Raw genomic sequence first — 20,893 nt, forward strand, 5'->3', positions numbered from 1 at the left:
ACATGTTGCTCAGCTTCCATTGGACACATATATAGATGGAAGCTGCAGCAGGATTGGCTGATGGACTGATCACAGGTGTGAACAATCAGCCGGTGACGAGTGGAGCAGGAGCAGCTGCCCATGCTGCAGAGACACAAACAGCAGCAGCACTCTGTGACCCATGTCCACTCTGTGTGTCCTCCAGACAGTCTTACGATTAGATTAAGAAACCTTTATTAGACCCACAATGGGGAAATTGCATTTTTGCAACAGCAGTACAGACAGCAAAGGATAAGTTAAGAAAAGATATATATGATAAATAAACTACCAATAAAATATAGAATAGAATCATCAACAGTTTACATATGAACAGTTATTGCACAGGTGAGTGGAGGGAGAAGTGGTCTGTAAGAAAACTGTACATAGTGCATCAGAAACTAAATAAATAATGTGTTGTACACTGTGGTGTGTGAATATTGCTCCTATCAGAAGTGGTTATTATACAGTCTGACAGCAGCAGAGGTTGTGTGTAATGACGCGGCTCACCAGCAGAGGGCGTGTGACGGAGCAACAAGCAGAAACTACAGAGGAGAAGAGACACAACAAAGATCAGAACAGACACACTCAGCTCTTCTCTCTGAGACCATGATGATACCGTCACATATCATCACTGCACATGTTTTTGGCTGCACGTCTGGAAATGAGAGGAGACAGAACATTATCATACATGTTGCATAAGTAAAGTCACATGACATGCACCACTGTAAATAAAGGAAACCACATCCAAGACACTTAGAGCACAGAGCCCAAGAAATAATATAATCTAAAGCTCACAAGACACAAGACGAACAGAACAGAACAGAACAAACACTTTATTTATCCCAAACTGGGAAATGTTTTCTATGCAGCAGCAGCAATGTACAGGGTCCAGTATCATCCTATCTGGTGGTAAAAGTCTTTCTCCCCGTCGGGGAATCGAACCCCGGTCTTCCACGGACAGGCGGAGAATACTATCCACTATACTAACGAGGAATGCTGACAACCATCATCCGTCATAGCAGCAGCCACCTGGTGTGGTCATGTGTCAGCTGGGGTGTGACGGAGTGGCTACGTCAGTAACTGTTGGGCAGACTGCAGGTGTGTGTGCACCCAGACACACACACGGGTCCCAGCTGAGAGCAGCGGACCTTCCTGTCCTCCTGTCCATCGCTGTCCAAGGTGAACCGACACCACCAGACCACAGGGCCATTATTTATTTAGCAGGAAAGAAGAAGATGCTCTGCAGCATTCAGGTGTGTTAACACAGTGCAGAGAGAGGAAGACATGAACAATGGTGTCAGAGCAGCAGCTGTTGCTGCATCAACCTGGAAATCAAACTGTTTATATATATGCACAAACTGTACGTTCATAAGTCACATGACATGCACACTGTAAATAAAAAGGAAACCACATATTTTTAAGACTCTTAGAACACAGACAGAAGTATGAATTATATATGGTTACAATCAAAATAACTGAATGCAAATAAATGATTTTGTGAAATTTAAATTAAACCTAAAAACACCAGAATCAGCAAATCACATGTTTGCATTACAGTGGTCCCTCCTATAACCAGTTCACCTCTCACCTTGTTTTTTCTCTTACAGCTCATTGAGTTCTGGTCCGGATAGTCCGTAGACCAGTGTCAGTCCATCTCCAGAATGCAGAATGCTGCTGAAAACAGGTTTGATCTTTGGTTTCATTCTGTAATACTGGACTTATTTCCTACGAAGGTTTGAACTCTGACAGTGTTTAAACAGAGAGAACGGAGTTTAAAGTGTGCAGTGAGGGGTTCACAGCCTTAAAGCATCTAGAATAATCAAACATGGAGCTGACTACTTCCAGAGCTCCGCTGTCATGGCTCTGCAGGAGGCCAGCACCTGGTCGGCCTGTTCGAGGACACCAACCTGTGCGCCATCCACGCCAAGAGGCTCACCATCACGCCCAAAGACATCCAGCTGGCCCGCTGCATCCACGGAGAGAGAGCTTGAAGTGTCCGCGGCTCCTCAAACCACAGCGGCTCTTTAAGAGCCACCTCAGTGTCCTCTAAAGAGCGGCTCCTCATCCTCTGCCTCTGCTGCTCATCACTCTGTCTGATGCACAGAATAATCAGTCTCTTCTGAAATAAATATCATCTTTTATCTTTTGTAAGATGCAGTGTAATAATACACATGTTGAACTCTTCAAGATGAATAATGGTCCGTCTCAGGGACATTTATTTATTGGTTGGTTCAAGGATGTAATATCAAACTGACACCGAGGAATATTTAACAGGAAACTATAATAAATGTTTTACAATAAATACATAATATCATTTATAAATAGCTTTAATAAGTATAGGTTTATTATGTGTAAAAGCATGATGACCTATGGAATGATAACACTAAAAAACTCTGCTGCTCCAGGAACGGTACAGGCGGTGACTCCTGCAGTCCGCCATCAGACTCATCATGTAATTTAACCACAGGGATTAATAAAGTCATTCTTGAAAATATTCATGTATTGTTTCTATAGTTTTATATGTTTAGTAAATATAGGTTTATCACTGCTTTAGTATATAAGTAAACACATGAACTAACACTAACAAAACAAACCCCAGTGAACCAGGTGTATGGAGTCATAAGTTTTGTTAACCTGAAAAAATAAAATTCATTCAAACACTAAAACTTGAAACTGAAAATTTATGTTTTGATGTTGATTTTTTTCAGCTCAAAATTTTTTTTGAATCAACTTTGAAATTCTTTTGAATAAATAGTTTATTTTCAGGTTTCATGTCAATCATTATTTTCATATTTACCATTTTATTTTTTCAGTTTCCGAGTTTTTGTTTTCAGATTCAAATCTTAATTTTTTACAGTTTCACATCTTGTTTCTTCAGGTTCAAATCATTTTTTCAGCTTCAGATTTACTTTTCAGGTTCAAATCTTTTTTCCACTTTCGCCTCTCCTTTTTTCACCTTTGAGGTTTTGTCCCTGATTTTGCGGGGGGTGGGACATGGGTGTGGCCTGCTGAGTGACAGCAGGACAATGATGCTGAGGCAGAGCGCGCTCTGGGCTGAGGCCTTAGCTCGGCCATGGTGCCTTCAGGGAACATCGGACGTGTGGTCAGTTAAACTCAACATGCGCTATCTATCGTATTGACGTGACTGGCTGCAAAACACTGACACCAGGCAAAGTTGTAGACAGTTACGCATCAAAAGGGAGAATATTAATAATTTGTGGAAGCGATAAGACGCTAAACACATCATGCAGGCCTCCTGGCGGACCCTGTAAGGAACTATCGGCTGGCTGTCACTCTCTTCCTGCTCTGTGCACCGGAGAAGAAGTACGCGCACTCAATGAGCGTCAGTGCTGAGTTACAGCGAGACTCAACTGGTGAAAACACCGAATACGGCGCAATATGGCAGAGAAAAAATTGAGTCGGAAAAGCCACAACCAGAAAATGTCTTGATGCAGAAAGATGTGAGACAAGAGTGGTTATCGGTACGACTTCACCTGGCGACGACTGGCCGAGCAGACAGACTTCTATCAGAGCTGCTCGCTGCTTCTCTCGCTGAGCAGGTTGAATAAAGTCCATCACTGTTCTGTTTGTGTCACAGCTGTTATCATGTAAACAGACACAGACAGAGCAACAACAGGGAGGCTGCTGTACATGGAGCAGCAGACCGTTAATGAGCAGATCACTGCTGAATAACAGAAGCTCTAGTTCAGCTCCACACTTCAGAGCTGCAGCCTCAGCACTCTGTTGTTTCATCATGTGACTGTTTGCAGTCATGATAACCTGCGGCCGCTTTCTGACGTCATGTGATCGTTGTTCCTTCCTGCGGCGTCACACAACGGGGGACTCAACAAAGTCTGCACAGTGACAGAGAGCTGTGCGCACATGTTGTATGAGTCACATGTTCTGATCAACTCAAACATTTCAACCATCTTCAGCAGTTTTTAATTACATTTTATTGATGGAATGCAGGCAGTGAGATTCAGGGTATATAAATACAGTTTATTTTATTTCTTATATTGTATGAGCTCACACAGACATGAATAAACTCCATGAACTCCACAGTCCTCCTGAACAGATGTGTGTTATCTTAAGAATAACATGCAAAGAATATTGGAGAATACAGACCATAAATCCACAATATAGAAGTAATATATACAGTGAAATACAGAAGACTGAGCCATCTGAGGCTGCACTGCAGCGCCACCTGCTGGCAGAGCGCCATCACAGCAGGGACACAGTTAGTGACATACAAGCTGTTTTTATGTCACAGTTCTTTACACGTGATGAACACAATAAATGAAACAAGTGTACAAAACAGTTACATCACACTTAAATTGTTCTGATCTATAAACACTGATCATGAATAGGTACAGATCAAACAAACTGTCCGCTCCAATCAGGTTCATGTTTCTGTTTTGGCACATCGTTGACACATTCAAATCCTTCACGATCATTTATTGTCAAATCGCACATCCCTAGTTAGAGAGAGCAGACTCAATCTCATCCTCTCCACACTTGGACCAGAGATTGTGCTGGACTGTCCTATTGACTTCCTCCAGTCTGGTTTCACAATCTTTCATTGTCTTTCCCAGGTCTGCCTGCAACTGCGCGCTCAGCTTAGCTTCTTTATCCACCCCTTCAGCCTCTGTGATGTCCGCCAACAGTCCGGTCCAGTAGTTATCATTACTCCCTGACTTTCCTGGCATGAAGGGTAAGTGTTTTGAACTCCTCTTGTAGCTCAGTCTTTGTCATGTTCCCAGCAGCCCAGCTCAGGTAGTTTGCTTGTTTGGTGAAGGCACTTTTCAACTGACAACTCAAAGCTCTTCTTTTCCTTTTATTGCAAGTTGGTATGATGACATTAAGTTGCAGTGGCAATGGTGATTGCTTGGTTTGGTTTGATTAGAATCACTTAACCGCCTAGAATCGCCTAGGTTGATAACCTTAAAGACAAATTAAACCTGGTGTTAAACACTTTTCAAGATAACACAATAAACTTAACTAAAGCATAACATTGTAGCTATTTTTGCTAACTAAACAGCTTTCATTTCAACTTCAACTTAAATTGTTCATGAACACAAGTAGTACATTTGTCTATTTACAAAGTCCAGTCTTTACCAGTTGTCTTTGTGTCTTGCCTTAAGCTGAGAGCTCCATGGTGCTGAGGCTTACTGACTGTAAGGTGTGTGAACCATGCTGCTTCTGCTCTGCTCCATGTGCTGATCTGTAGCTCATTGATTGCTGAGCTCCATCTAGTGGACAGACAGTAGAAGTGAATCAGGAAAAGTCTTTCAGACACTTGTTGGACCGGTTTCACCGTCACTGACGTGTTCAGACTGTGAGGCTGTGAGGAAGTGACGGCGTCCTCAGATCAGATTGTGTCAGACAGCAGGACTGAGGAGGACCAGGAGCAGCTTCTTCTCCACACAGGAAGCTGGAAAGTGTCTGTAAGTCCATCTGAACTGATCCAGCAGGTGAGAGTCCTTCCAGAGAAATCTCTCCATGTCTGATCACACTGTGCTGCATCACTGACTGATGGTACAGTACAGATGTTTCTGCTGCTGATTGGCTGCTTTCTCTTTGCTCTTTGATGACTTTTATAGCAGATGAACAGCTGTTTCAGAACAAGTTGTTACTTGTAGTGTTTTTCTGTTCCAGTCACAGCAGACTGTAGAACACAGCTCTCAGGTCACATGATCAGTGAGGAATGCAGGGAGTGTCAGAACCGGTCTGACAGCTTTCTGAGTTTTTGTGTTCACTGAGCTGTGTGGAGTTACTGTAATTCAATTCATGTCAGACAGACAAACAACAAGCGTCTCTGTTGATCGTTCTCTCTGTAAAGTTCAGCAGCTTCATTTGCTCTGAAACTCAGATCGACTCGTTCAAAGCTTCAAGCGGAGAAAAGGTCGCTTTATTCTGACTTTATCAGATCAGTCTGTTTCAGGTTTAACACGCCTGTGCTGCGTTTTATTTTTCATGAATTCATATCGATGATTGAAACTCATCAGAAGAAACATTTTCTCTTCTAATATTTGCCATGAGGAGAAGTGTGTCAGTCCTCAGAGCTCAGACAGTAGCTGCTCATGTGTTTGTCCTTTCTATAGAAAACAGTCCACAGACTGTTACAGAGGAAGGTCTCAGTGCTTCACTCAGTCTGTTCACACTGTGACAGAAACACACATGAACACATGTTCATTTATTCACATGTTCACACATGGAGAGAAGTGACAGAATTCTGAAGCAAACACTGAATGTGTGTGTGCACTGTTCCACTTACAGCATGTGACATCAATAATAACAGCATCAGAGATGTTGGTGTGTTTACAGACTCACCAAAATAAAAGCCTGAGAACCAAACCTGGTCTGAGGCTCTGATGCTAAGCTAACAGCATGATTAGCCTGTTAGCATCTACATGAAGGATCAATAACAACATGCTGACTGTGTGTTTCTGTGTCATGTTGCTGTGTTTGTGTGAAGGTGTGAGCTCTGCTATGAGTCAGTGTGAGGACAGAGAGGAGGGAGTCCCTCCCTCTAAAAGCCCTCTGTGTGGGGACCATGAGAGCCGGACCAAAGCTCAGAGGTAAGAGGACCGTCTCTGACTGTCCATGACTCTTCTCCATGTCAGAGCTCACACTCACATTATTCACACATCTGTGTGTTCAAGACCAAAGCAGCAGCACACTGCACACTCTGCTGGACCTGGACCTGGACCTGGACCTGGACCTGGACCTGGACCTGGACCTGGGCCTGGGCCTGGGCCTGGACCTGCCAGCTGTGTGTCCATGAAGAGTGATCAGTCAAAGGATTATCCCATTTATTTCAAAGCTGTTGATCCATCTGAGGGTCAAAGGTCAGAGTTAATGTCACAGCTGCAGTTTGTTTCCATCATTATTAAACATTTAAAGTGTAACATGATGTTCAGCATCATTTTTCCAGAAGAAGCTCAGAGTCAGTGTTTGTGATTCTATCAGGATCCAGGATGTGAGAGCAGACTCTGCTGGACCTGGACCCAGCTGTGTGTCCATGAAAAGTGATTGGTCGATGTTTGAGCCCATTAATTTCAAAGCTGATCAGCCATCTGATGATCAAAGGTAAGAATCACTCTGGAAGTGTCTCCATGCTGTGATGAGCTCTGCTGGACTCTTGGGGTTGTATGTGTCTGTTTGCTCTGCAGGTGGTTGATGGTTTGGAGCATCTGTAGCACAGAGTAATGCATATTTACAGTGCTGCTTCAAAGTGTATGAATCATTTAAAATCTTCTATATGTCTGCATAAACATGACTTAAACATCTGCCTCACTGTACTAGAAAGGCAGCCCACTGAAACAAAGTATGGAAAGACATTTCAGTAATAAAACATTTAAATAAATGATAGATTCATACACTGTATGTAAATATTATTGTGCTGCCCCCTATAGTCAGCCAAAATCCTATGTTTGAGTTGAGATTGTCCTACGAGGCTTCCGTAGTAGCATAATGGTTCCAGAGCCAAGTGGAAAGTTTCTGCTGTGTTTTTTCATCCTGCTACATGTTTTTAGTCGTCTGAGAATATCTGTCTGTAAGTATTATGTTTCATAAGCCCTTACCTTACGTCATGCGCTCATAGGAGGCACTTTAAGTTATTTAAGTTTAAGAAAACGGGTTAAAAGTGTGACGCTAATAGCGCTAGCGACCTTATGGGTTTTTCAATGCAAATTAGCATTGTGCTAATCGCTAGCGGTTTATGCATTTTTCTGTTGTCTAGCTCAGCTATGTTTTGTCGGCCTGCAGAATTCAGCATTGATCGTGTTTCGGGTCATATTTATGCAGAAATATAGAAAGTTTGACCAACTTCCCAAAACGACTGTAGCTGTCAGCCTATATGTAGCTAGGAGCTAGTCTCCTCCTCCTCAGATTCCCAGGGTCCTGGTTTGGATTTTTGCACGTACCTCACACTGCTGATTATTCTGACTTGAACACAGCCTGTGCAGAACTTTAAGGTGGCTTCTGTTCTTCGGTGTTTTTGGTTGAATTTGGTCAAATTGTGATCAAATAAATTGTGTGATAACAGTTTTTCAGTCTCTTGTAGTGGCCATCATGGACACTGATCCAGCTCTGTGTCCATGAAAAGTGAACATTTCAAAAATGTTGATACCACTTTAAGTCCTGTTTCTGTAACTTAGCAGAGTTCTTCAATGATCATGTGGGTCTGCTTGGCTCTGTAAAAGACCCATAAGCAGGTCTGTGTTTGTAGATGTATAATAGAAAGTATGTTGTCATGTTATCATCTCATGGTGGTTTCTGAAGGCTTTAAGTAAAGGAAATAACAAAGGTCTGCAGTGTGATGATATAGACTCTATATCATCACACTGCAACATTGTCTGACTGCGATTCATCCTGCTGCACATCGTTTAATGTTAAAGAAAGAGAAACATGATGAGTGGAAGATTTAACTGAACTCTTACAGCTGTGCTGGCAGCCATTAAAGCAGAATATGTGAAGAAGAACAAAATACAAACCTGCTGGATGCAGCTGAACAGTGTGGAGTCAGGATAGTTTTCATTTTTAATACACACATTTTGTGTATTAATTAATTTTCTTCACCAGTCTGTTGACTGTTGTGTATCTGTTTAAAGTGAAAACACATCAAAACACTTAGTGAAGTGATTGTGTTGTTAAATGCTGATGTTTCTGTCACAGACTGCAGCAACCCAGTGTTCAGACTCCTGCTCAGGACGCCATATTTATGGTGAGTACAAACAGCTTCTAACTACAACACAACAGTCCTGGTGCTCTACAGAGACCCAGAGCCTGACCCCTGAGCAAGCATTCACAGAGACAGAACTGTGGTAGTAATACTTATAACTACAGCAGCTGTGCATACACAACACTTCATATCTAATGTTGTAGATTCAAGTAATACATGTATGAACATAAGCTGTAATATCATGAAACACTAAACTGTTATTCTGCTCCTCAAAGTCTGAGAGTTTATACTCTGTTGTTCTGTTCCAGCTGCTGGAGGAGAACATTGTCAGGTTTGTGAAGGATGAGCTGAAGAAGATCCAGAAGCTCCTGAGTCCAGATTACCCAGAATGCTCAGAGAGTCAGAGGGAGGATGAGGAGGATGAAGAGCAGAGGAGCAGCAGAGAGTCATTAGTGCAGATCACAGTGCACTTCCTGAGGAGGATGAAGCAGGAGGAGCTGGCTGAGCGTCTGCAGAGCAGTAAGAGGATTTAAGAGCTTTAACATGATGGAAAGAGGAAATGAAGTTTACATTTACACACTCTGCTGTTAATATGATGCAGACATCTGTGAATTCTTCTGACTGAAAACACAAACTGTTTGTCTACAACTGATGAACAGATTTCATGGAGACAGAAAATATTTATTTGACACATTTATTGTAGCGTTCACTTATTAATGACATTTATTGTTTGTTCAGGAACTCCTGCTGCAGAGTGTGGACGTAAACTCAAGTCTAACCTGAGGAAGAAGTTCCAGTGTGTGTTTGAGGGCATCGCTAAAGCAGGAGAGCCAACCCTTCTGAACCAGATCTACACAGAGCTCTACATCACAGAGGGGGGGACTGCAGAGGTCAATGAGGAACATGAGGTCAGACAGATTGAAGCAGCATCCAGGAAAGCACACAGACCAGAAACAAGCATCAGACCAGAAGGCATCTTTAAAGGCTCACCTGGAAGACAGGAACCAATCAGAACAGTGATGACAAAGGGAGTGGCTGGCATCGGGAAAACAGTCCTAACACAGAAGTTCACTCTGGACTGGGCTGAAGACAAAGCCAACCAGGACATCCAGTTCACATTTCCATTCACTTTCAGAGAGCTGAATGTGCTGAGAGAGAGAAAGTTCAGCTTGGTGGAGCTTGTTCATCACTTCTTCACTGAAACCAAAGAGGCAGGAATCTGCAGCTTTCAGCGCCTCCAGGTGGTCTTCATCTTTGATGGTCTGGATGAGTGTCGACTTCCTCTGGACTTCCAGAACAATGAGACCCTGACTGATGTCACAAAGTCCACCTCAGTGGATGTGCTGCTGACAAACCTCATCAGGGGGAAGCTGCTTCCCTCTGCTCGCCTCTGGATCACCACACGACCTGCAGCAGCCAATCAGATCCCTCCTGACTGTGTGGACGTGGTGACAGAGGTCAGAGGGTTCACCGACCCACAGAAGGAGGAGTACTTCAGGAAGAGGTTCAGAGAGGAGGAGCAGGCCAGCAGGATCATCTCCCACATCAAGACATCACGAAGCCTCCACATCATGTGCCACATCCCAGTCTTCTGCTGGATCACTGCTACAGTTCTGGAGGACATGTTGGAAACCAGAGAGGGAGCAGAGCTGCCCAAGACCCTGACTGAGATGTACATCCACTTCCTGGTGGTTCAGACCAAAGTGAAGAAGATCAAGTATGATGGAGGAGCTCAGACAGATCCACAGTGGAGTCCAGAGAGCAGGAAGATGATCCAGTCTCTGGGAAAACTGGCGTTTGATCAGCTGCAGAAAGGAAACCTGATCTTCTATGAGTCAGACCTGACAGAGTGTGGCATCGATATCAGAGCAGCCTCAGTGTACTCAGGAGTGTTCACACAGGTCTTTAAAGAGGAGAGAGGCCTGTACCAGGACAAGGTGTTCTGCTTCATCCATCTGAGTGTTCAGGAGTTTCTGGCTGCTCTTCATGTCCATCTGACCTTCATCAGCTCTGCTGTCAACCTGCTGGAACAACAAAGAACACCTGTGAGATCTAAAGTCTTTAGAGACAAACCTAAATTAAAACATCTCCACCAGAGTGCTGTGGACAAGTCCTTACAGAGTCCAAATGGACACCTGGACTTGTTCCTCCGCTTCCTCCTGGGTCTTTCACAGGAGACCAATCAGACTCTTCTACGGGGCCTGCTGACACAGACAGGAAGTAGCTCACAGACCAATCAGAAAACAGTCCAGTACATCAAGAAGAAGATCAGTGAGAATGTGTCTGCAGAGAGAAGCATCAATCTGTTCCACTGTCTGAATGAACTGAATGATCGTTCTCTAGTGGAGGAGATCCAACAGGCCCTGAGATCAGGACGTCTCTCCACAGATAAACTGTCTCCTGCTCAGTGGTCAGCTCTGGGCTTCATCTTACTGTCATCAGAAGAAGATCTGGAGGTGTTTGACCTGAAGAAATACTCTGCTTCAGAGGAGGCTCTTCTGAGGCTGCTGCCAGTGGTCAAAGCCTCCAACAAAGTTCTGTAGGTGGATTTATGAACCATTTCAAACATGGTTGATTTTTATATGAACAACAAAACATTGACTTTGTGTTCAATCTTTTTTTTCTCAGACTGAGCAGCTGTAACCTCTCAGAGAGAAGCTGTGAAGCTCTGTCCTCAGTCCTCAGCTCCCAGTCCTCTAGTCTGAGAGAGCTGGATCTGAATAATAATGACCTGCAGGATTCAGGAGTGAAGCTTCTTTGTGCTGGACTGGAGAGTGCTCACTGTGGTCTGAAATCACTGAGGTCAGGATCTGGTTGTTGATCATTTAAATGCATACCTTAACATTATGTTTGAAGCTTTTCTACATGCAGTTCATGTGTTGACATGTGGAGGCTTTCAGATTGACACTAATGTGCACTGAATTCTACACAAGTAAGAAGTAGGGGTGGGCGAATCGATCTAAATATCCATAATATCAATGTCTAGGTAGCTTATTTAAAGAAGTGAAAGTTTAGATTGAGTAATCTGCAGCATTATTTAATGTGTCTTTCTGAGTTTTTAGCAAAATGAGTAAACTGTGACCATATATTACTCAAATCCCAAAATATATCTAATAACAAATTATATAAGTTTATATATGTATTTCAATATTGTTATAAAAATAAACCAGAGTCACTGCGTGCTGTTAGTTCGCTGTTGTTGCTGTAATGCCGGTGGTTTCTTCCTGACGCGTCAGTGCAGTGTGAAGTGACAGGTCTACCACAGCGGCTCTAATGATGCTTAATATAACTATGCTTTTGTGATAAAGGTTGAAGAATCTTGATTCTTTATATTTAGGCTACATGCAGATAGGTTTTAAACTTTTAAAAAATGATCTTCATTATTTTATTTCACCTAGATTATTCACAAACAGCCATGGCTGTCACAAGGAGCATCACTGGCATGATTGTGAAGTTATAGTTTCATACAAGTTATAAGATAAGATTCTGAAGAATCCTTTATTAGTCCCTTGCAGGGGAAATTCACAGTGTTACAGCAGCAACAGCACACGTAAGAAGAGCAAAATATAAAAAATAAATAGAAATGAACACAAGGTGAATGAACGTTTGATTAATTAACAGAATAATGTGACTAACAGAATATAACAGAATACATACACATATACAGTTCTGCACTTTTGTTTGCAGCTTGATTTACTTAACAAATGTTTCTTGTGTGTTATTCTCCTAATTATGATCAACTGATTAAATTTCTAATTAAAAGAAACAGTACTGGTATCAGCAATACTGGCCCTGTATTTACTAGATATCGGATAGATGCTGGAATTTTCAGGATCGCCCATCTCTAGTAAAAACACCTTGATTTTCATTATTTAGAACAAATTTTGTAACTGGTTATTGATGCATTTATTAATTCGCTCATTCAGTCATTCACTAATGTGTCAGTAAGGATTCATTTGCATTTCTTTCAGACTGAGCAGCTGTAACCTCTCAGAGAGAAGCTGTGAAGCTCTGTCCTCAGTCCTCAGCTCCCAGTCCTCTAGTCTGAGAGAGCTGGACCTGGATAATAATGACCTGCAGGATTCAGGAGTGAAGCAGCTGTCTCGTGGACTGGAGACTCCAGACTGTGGACTGAAGACTCTCAGGTCAGGATCCAGCTTTTTGATGATCTGTGTTACGTTAATGACTGTTATGTGTGTCTCTTTGTTTTCTGTGCAGGTTCCCATGTGCACTTCTGGTGAACCAAGTGGATCATCAACAGCTGAGTCCACTTGGTTCACCAGAAGTGCACATGGGAACCTGCACAGAAAACAAAGAGACACACATAACAGACATACACACACAACAAACGAGTACCAGCACGTAACAATCAGTTAAATTCTGTTCATGTTGAAGATCTGTTGGATTTTCCTTCTTTCTTCTTGAGTTCATGACATGTTTTGTACCTCCAGTCTGTCAGGTTGTCTGATCACACAGGAGGGCTGTGCTTCTCTGGCCTCGGCTCTGACCTCCAACCCCTCCTATCTGAGAGAGCTGGACCTGAGCTACAATCATCCAGGAGACTCAGGAGTGGAGCTGCTGTCTGCTTTACTCAACAGTCCAGATTGTAGTCTGAAGACTCTCAGGTACACAGAGACCACAGAGCATGAGTCCTCCTCAGTCTGTCAGTTTAGCTCATATATCCACAGCTGTTGATGGATGGACTGAAACTGCAGAGGAGAAATAATCACTGATCCCTGATGTTCATCTTCCTCCATCATTAAGTGTCCATCATGTTAACTTCACTTTTCTTTATACACGTTCTTCATGTCAAAATACATACAGACTGATTTTCAGTCACACTTAGTGCAGATCAAATACAAAATGATGCCCTACTTATTAATGTCCTCAGCTGTAAGAACCACTGAATTATTTCCACAAACAAATGTTCCTGAAACAATCCATATGTGAAGCTTCAGAGGAGACAACAACACAATGGTAGAAGGAGGAGTTCCTTCAGTCAGAGACAGAGAGCAGGGAGACACTACAATATTATCACTGTAAAAACTACACACAGACATGAGTGAATGTATTTATTTGAAGTGTGTCAGAAACTCTTCCATCCATGACACATGTGAACCAGGCTTGTGTTTGCATATAGAGTGAAAGGAACAAACAGTCAGAGACAGTGTGGCTTGTTTGCTGCTTTGGATAAATGCACAATGCTGAGATCAAACCTACACTGTTGCTGCATGAAGAGGATTTTACAGTAAAGCACTGACAGAGAGCAATATTTCACAGAATGGAGGACATGAATAAACACAGAGCAGATCAGGAGAGACTCTTCTGGAGTCGACACAGATGAGTTTCAGTCTGTTTGTGTGTCTCTGACAAACTGAGGAACTCTGCTTCATGTTGATCAGCAGTTTGGACTCATGTTGGTTAGAAAATCATTCTGACTGTGTTTCTTCCTGCAGGGTGGAGCATGGTGGAGAGCAGAGGTTAAAACCTGGGCCGAGGAAGTGTAAGTTTGACTCAGTCTTTCCTCATGTTATTGTGCATGAGTCAGTGTTCTATCAGTCCATCAGAGCTGTTGTAGCGCAGCCTCGGCGGTTGGATTTCTTTGGTGTTTACTGGAGTTTATTACTCCCCAGCAGGAGTTTTAGGTTCCAGCTTTGTCATTGGTTTTCCTTTTTTCTCTTGTTAGGGAGCTTTAGTGTGTTGTAGTGTCTCTGTGTTTGTTTGGGCACTGCTCAGCTCTGAGTTCATGAACTGCAGCCTAACACTGAAACCAGCCTGTGTAGCTGCCGATCTGAGAGTGGGGACGAGTGGGGAGGTGCAGACATGCTGTGTGTGGGTTTCCCCTCAGCCTGGGACATAACAGAGACAACCAAAGCAGACAAAAGACAAAATCCAATAAGAGACCACAAAGGGTTGAAAAGGTCCAAACACAGGAAGAAACAGCTCCACAGTCCAAAAGCAGGCAGGACTCAGACACAAAGAATCTCATCCAAAGGGTCAGACTGGACTGATGGACTGAAGAGTGAAGACACTGAGACACTGAGCTGTGAGCAGCATTATTAGGGTTAGGGTTAGGGCGAGAAACGCCACTGTTTAAGAAAACGAGTTACCACCAAAATAAGTTTCACACGGGGTCTGTTTAAAGTTTGTAATCAATTAGTAACAAAACACGTTATCCGCCATGTTTCCCTGCACCGCTTCTTCCCTTTTTCCCAATCTGCTACAAACGCCCTGATTTTCAGCACAATGCACCATTTCCATTCAACCAATCACAGGGCAGCATTCCAACTGTCATGGCGGAGCCCTGTCAGTAGATAGAAAGTATGTCCAGTCGTCTTTTAAATGAGTGTTTTAGCTATGTGACATGAATAACTTTGACAGTATCCATGAGGCAGTCCTCTTTTCTTCCATGGGAAAAAAGCGGAAGCCTTCCAAACAGAATCCCGAAACTCAGCTGGAGGGAAAATACCGGCCACTTCCTGTTCACATATTAAAGAGAAAAACTTTTGTCATGCGGATCAACTGACAGCCGGCGAAATAATATTATTAGAAATACATATATAAATACATAAAATGAGTTTTGTGGATGAAATGGATTTATAGCTTTTTGGGTGGAAAAAAGATTTGATTGTTTAATAAATGTTTAAAATCAAAATATAGATTAGATTTTTTGATGTTATGACAAACTCATGATGATATATTACAGTTTGAAACATAAACTAGAAGTTTCATATAAACCCTTTTTGGAAAGAAAACACTTTTTTCTGGATTTATAGCGTTTTGGAAGCAATCTCTTCATTTGTTAGGCGGGACAGCCGAAACCAGTTAAACAAGCTTTTACTGACAGCTCTGAACAGACCACATTAACTTATCATTCATCTTAGTGCAGCCGCCACAACTTCCATTTCACAAACCATTGTTTAATCTTCAGTTATTATATTTCCTTTTATTTTGCTTTGTGCTTTGGTTTCATTCTGTAACACTGGACTTATTTTTATGAAGGTTTGAACTCTGACAGTGTTTGAACAGGAGAGAAAGGAGTATAAAGTGTGTAGTGAGGGGTTCACAGCCTTAAAGCATCTAGAATAACTGTAAAAAATAAAGCCCATCACTTCACGGATTTCACCTTTTGCAGGTTATTTTTGGAACGTAACCCCGCGATTAACGAGGGACCTCTGATGAGAAGGAAGAGACTGGGCTCTCAGCTGCAGTAAAGGGGGCAGGTCTGGCTCCAACACAGGTTTCAATGTGCAAGATGTCTTGCCCTCACATTCTTCTTCCATTTCCACTTGTCCTGAAACTTCGGCCTTCGCTGTCAACCTTCCTTTTCTTACTCACACTTGCCATTTTAGAAATGGGCAATAAAAAAACACAGATCACTGGCAAACAGGGTGGTGAGAGTTTGACCATGTTTGCTGCCATCTTGTGGTGAAATGTTAAATATATATAAATAATAATCATTTTTAAAGGTGTGATTTCATCCTGTGGACAACAGTACTGGTGGCATATTATGACATTATTGATTTTATGCCAGAGGCTTCGGCCCAGTGAACATATGAACTGGACTTTTGGTCTGTTCTACAGGAAAAACCCTCAATGATAATGCACCAACAATCCCAACCAAAGAAAGGAACATAAGGACAGAAGAACCAAACAGGAAAGAAAATAGAAATAACTATTGTTTATATAACCTAGAAAATTTCACAAGAAATTTTGAGTGGGCCAATGCGCGCTCACCCACACTCTGCTGCCGGTCCGCCCCATTATATACCACCAAACCTCATTCCTGATCACCGGCATATGTGAAAGATGCCACTGATGACATTTCATGCTTTTACAGTGTTTCTGATTGGTTTTATATAAGGTTTAATAGGCCCCAAGCTTCTCCATTCATTCTGAATGGAGGAATCCTAAAGATGTGGATGTGACTTTGGCTGCTATTTTATGAAGTTTGGTAAAAGACATGAACATGAGGACTCAGTATGATAAAGTCCAACTCCTTATGAGCAGTTTGCAGTTGAAATGAATATTCCGTGTAGAGGCATGCCAGACTGATAGGCTTCCAAAGTTAGCTGGGTTTTGTCAGGGATCTCACCAGTTTCCCATTATTTCCTATGAGGGGGGTTAGGTCAGCTTAAGTGGCTTGCCTGTCAAAACAAAAAGTGGCACAGACATGGGGACTCAATATGTCAGAGGTCTAATGTTTATCTACATTTTACATTTTGAATGAAGGTTCTGTGTGAAAGCATGCCCAAACACCATGCCTTCAAAGTTTGACAGTGATTTGATGCCTGTGGGGAGGGTCGATCGCAGTTTTTCTGGATTTTTTCAAACACCGTTTATCCGATCGCTACCAAACCTCAGAGGGTAGTAGTCCTGACCGAGCCGGTCGATTTGATGTATAATTTGTAGGGGTGGCTAGCGCTAGTTAGCTGTGTAATGAATTAGAGGCTTTTATTTTGAAAATCAGTGTGTGTCTGTCTAAGTGTGTGTGTGTGTGTGTGTGTGGGGGGGGGGTGGGTTGGGGACACTCCCTAATGCATGTTAATACATGTTTAAGTGTTTTATTTTGAAAATCTACACTTCAGCATATCCTGTTATTGTGCAGGGTCTTTTATTTTGAAAATCTATGTTTGTGTGTCTGTGTGTTGGCAGCTGTGTATAGTGTGTGTCTGCATATTTCTGGGTGGCTTGTGTGTAGTTTACCAGGCCTAGTAAGGTCTGTAATGATTTGGAGGCTTTTATTTTGAAAATCAGTGTGTGTGTGTGTGTGTGTGTGTGTGTGTGTGTTTGTGTGTCTGTGAGTGTGTGTGTGTCTGTGTGTGTAGTTGTGTATGTTCCTGTATGGGGCTTTTGGATGATGCTCTTTATCCAATGATACAGTTGATGCTGCTGTTCTTCTCATGTTCTAAATGTGTCGTCTGTCTTTACTCACATTGCTGCAAATATCCAGTTTGTGTTTGAACACAAAGCTGATAGTTGTGTGTTTGTTCATTCAAACATTAGTGACAAAAAGTCTGATGATAAACTTTGTATGAATGAACAACACATCAGTCAGTAAAGACAGAATGAAGCCATCAGATGTGTCAGATGATAAACTGCAGCTGTGTCTTTTTCTCTCCATCAGATTTCTGTCAACTTGAAGTCGACACAAACTCAGTGAACACAAAGCTCAAACTGTCTGACAACAACAGGAAGGTGACACATGTGGAGGAGGAGCAGCCATATCCTGATCATCCAGACAGATTTGACATGTGTCCTCAGCTGCTGTGTAGAAATGTTCTGACTGGTCGCTGTTACTGGGAGGTCGAGTGGAGAGGAAGGGTTTATATATCAGTGAGTTACAGAAGAATCAGAAGGAAAGGACACAGTGATGACTGCTGGTTTGGAGGAAACAATCAGTCCTGGAGTCTGTTCTGCTCTGATGATGGTTACTCTGTCTATCACAATAACAGAGAAACACTCATCTCCTCCTCCTCTGTCTCTCACAGAGCAGCAGTGTATGTGGACTGTCCTGCTGGCACTCTGTCCTTCTACAGAGTCTCCTCTGACACACTGATCCACCTCCACACCTTCAGCACCACATTCACTCAGCCTCTACATGCTGGGTTCTGGTTCTGGTCTCCTGGTTCCTCAGTGAGTCTGTGCTGTGTGTAGAAGCAGAGTGTGTGGAAGTGACAGCAGCTTCAACTTTGTGCTTTAAATGTTGATGATGTTTCACTTTCATTTGAATCACTGACTGTGATTTCAGGTCAGAACATGTTTTTGTCTTAGAAGCAGTGAAATGAAGAATGTGAAGCTGAATTTATGATCATGAACTTTGACATGTCCTCACAAATGAAACCCTTACATTAAGAAATGCATGATTCCATGTTGTTATGGCTCTGATATTAAAATGTAGTATTATAATAGGAGTTAATGGACCTAAGTGGAAAACACCATTTAAAACTGCTGCAATACAAACACTAATAACTCCAACTCAATATTTTGGATCAACTTTGACATGACAGATATAAAACAATGCCTGAGCCTCCCAACTTGTAACATAACTTGTCTCTCTCCCCCCCTCCCTCCCTCCCTCTCTCTCTCTCTCTCTCTCTCTCCTGTCTCTCCCTCCCTCTCTCTCTCTCCCTCTTGCTCTCTCCTCTCTCTCTCCCTCCCTCTCTTTCTCTCTCTCTTTCCTCTCCCTCTCTCTCTCTCCTGTCTCTCCCTCTCTCTCTCTCTCTCCCTCCCTCTCTCTCTCCCTCTCTCTCTCTCCTGTCTCTCCCTCCCTCTCTCTCTCTCCCTCTTGCTCTCCTCTCTCTCTCTCCCTCCCTCCCTCTCTTTCTCTCTCTCTTTCCTCTCCCTCTCTCTCTCTCCTGTCTCTCCCTCTCTCTCTCTCTCTCCCTCCCTCTCTCTCTCCCTCTCTCTCTCTCCTGTCTCTCCCTCCCTCTCTCTCTCTCCCTCTTGCTCTCCTCTCTCTCTCTCCCTCCCTCTCTCTCTCTCTCCCTCTCCCTCCCTCCCTCTCTCTCTCTCCTGTCTCTCCCTCCCTCCCTCTCTCTCTCTCCCTCCCCTCTCTCTCTCTCTCTCACCCTCTCTCTCTCTCTCTCTCTCTCCCTCTCTCTCCAGTCTCATCTCCTCCGTTATCAGTTGTCAGGTTTCTTCTGTTTCTCTCTGCTCCTCCTACAACAAAATGACAACAGGCAGAATGACCGTTTGATATAATAACGATAATATTGCTCCTCACGTGAACTATACTTTATACTATACTACAGTAAACAACAAGAAACAACATTCAATCAAAACGTTTAGTTTACAGCGCCTCGTATCAACAGGACGTCATGTTTGTAAATACAAAACTCATTTTCTTAATGCTACTAGCATTTTAAAACTCTCCAACTACTGCTCTTTACTTACATTTAAATGTGAATTCGGCACTCCTGCCGGTGCCGCTCGCTTGGTATATGTGTATATATATATATATATATATATATGGCTCCCTCTGGTGGACCATTTGTATATTACTACAGGTTTCATAGTTTTTTTTATGTTATTTATTTTATATGTTTTTTTTTCATACTTCTTGATACCACTTAGTATTTCGTGAGAATTACTTACTCTGATTACTCTTATTACTTACTCTATACTGGCCACTATTTACTTTGACAGCAAGCAAGAATATTTTTACTGACTAATAATTCAAAAGTAACATTTTCACAAAAATATTCTAGAAAGATAAATCACCTTTGAAATCAATCAAAAGATGATGTGGAAAAATTCTATATTTCTGCTGTAGACTGAACACAAGTTGAGTACCTTAGTCCTGACAAGTCTTTCCCAGTGTCCCTGCTGCTGTTTGACTAGTTTGAGAACGGGTTGGTTGGACTTCATTTCCCAGCAGCACTGTTCAGCAACAATATTCTGGTAAAGCTCCAGGTCGGCTCTGTACTGACGACCATTCACTCTGCCACTGCAGAACAAAAAGAGGGCATCAACACACTCCAAGTTTCCTCCATACCAGGTCACTTGTTTGCAATTCTGAAGCATTTAAGGCAATTTACGATTTCAATTTGCAAAAACACAAAAGGGAACATTAATATTCTACATTGTTTCATGATCATCTCTCAAACTCTATAATCTTCCCCTATATCCCTCCTCATTCTTTGTCAGGGTGAACCAATAAACCACTATAATTCCTTGGAAGCTTCCCACAGGTGAGCAACCACAAGGAATCATGTATACTGACAGTCAAGAAATGCACCAACAACCAAGTTACATATTTGCTGCTGATAGAAGGTCTTAGGAATCAGATGGGCAAGCTTTATTCTACTGTTATGTAATGTATACAATGAAAATCTGACACAAATGAGGGCGGGTATATTGAGTCTGTGCAAACAAAGAAGTTTGTTCCCTGACATGAATGAATGTAACTGCAGCAGAGTAAAGATATCTTTGCTAAATTAGTATAATGTTAGGCCAATCAAATTTCATGATAATGTAATCACAAATTAAATGTAGATTTCCTTTAAATCCAATTATGAGACAGCTGTATTATTCAGAAACAACAGAATACAGAACAATCACAGTAGCACCAAAGGAAAGTGACTGAATGAGATGCCCTTTACATTAAACTGTAACCCGGAACTGTGTGACACCGTTTGTTTGTCTAATTTACAGACTGGCATGCCGAACATGTACCCACTACCACCAGTG

At 42.3% G+C, this 20,893-nt stretch overlaps 1 protein-coding gene across 1 annotated transcript; it reads left to right on the top strand.

The window, feature by feature from the left end:
- Positions 1–7,057: 7,057 nt before the first annotated feature.
- LOC114429894 (NACHT, LRR and PYD domains-containing protein 12-like) lies at positions 7,058–18,316 on the top strand (the record flags this gene model as incomplete). The annotated part of the gene is made up of 7 exons (XM_028398503.1): positions 7,058–7,081; positions 9,019–9,220; positions 9,440–11,240; positions 11,330–11,503; positions 12,673–12,846; positions 14,158–14,204; positions 17,829–18,316. Coding segments are annotated over exons 1-7 (2,910 nt in total), but the record flags the coding sequence as incomplete, so codon positions are not given.
- Between the last annotated feature and the right edge of the window lie 2,577 nt (positions 18,317–20,893).

This window comes from Parambassis ranga, unplaced genomic scaffold (assembly GCF_900634625.1).
Source record: "Parambassis ranga unplaced genomic scaffold, fParRan2.1 scaffold_21_arrow_ctg1, whole genome shotgun sequence".
Classification (NCBI taxonomy): Eukaryota; Metazoa; Chordata; class Actinopteri; family Ambassidae; genus Parambassis; species Parambassis ranga.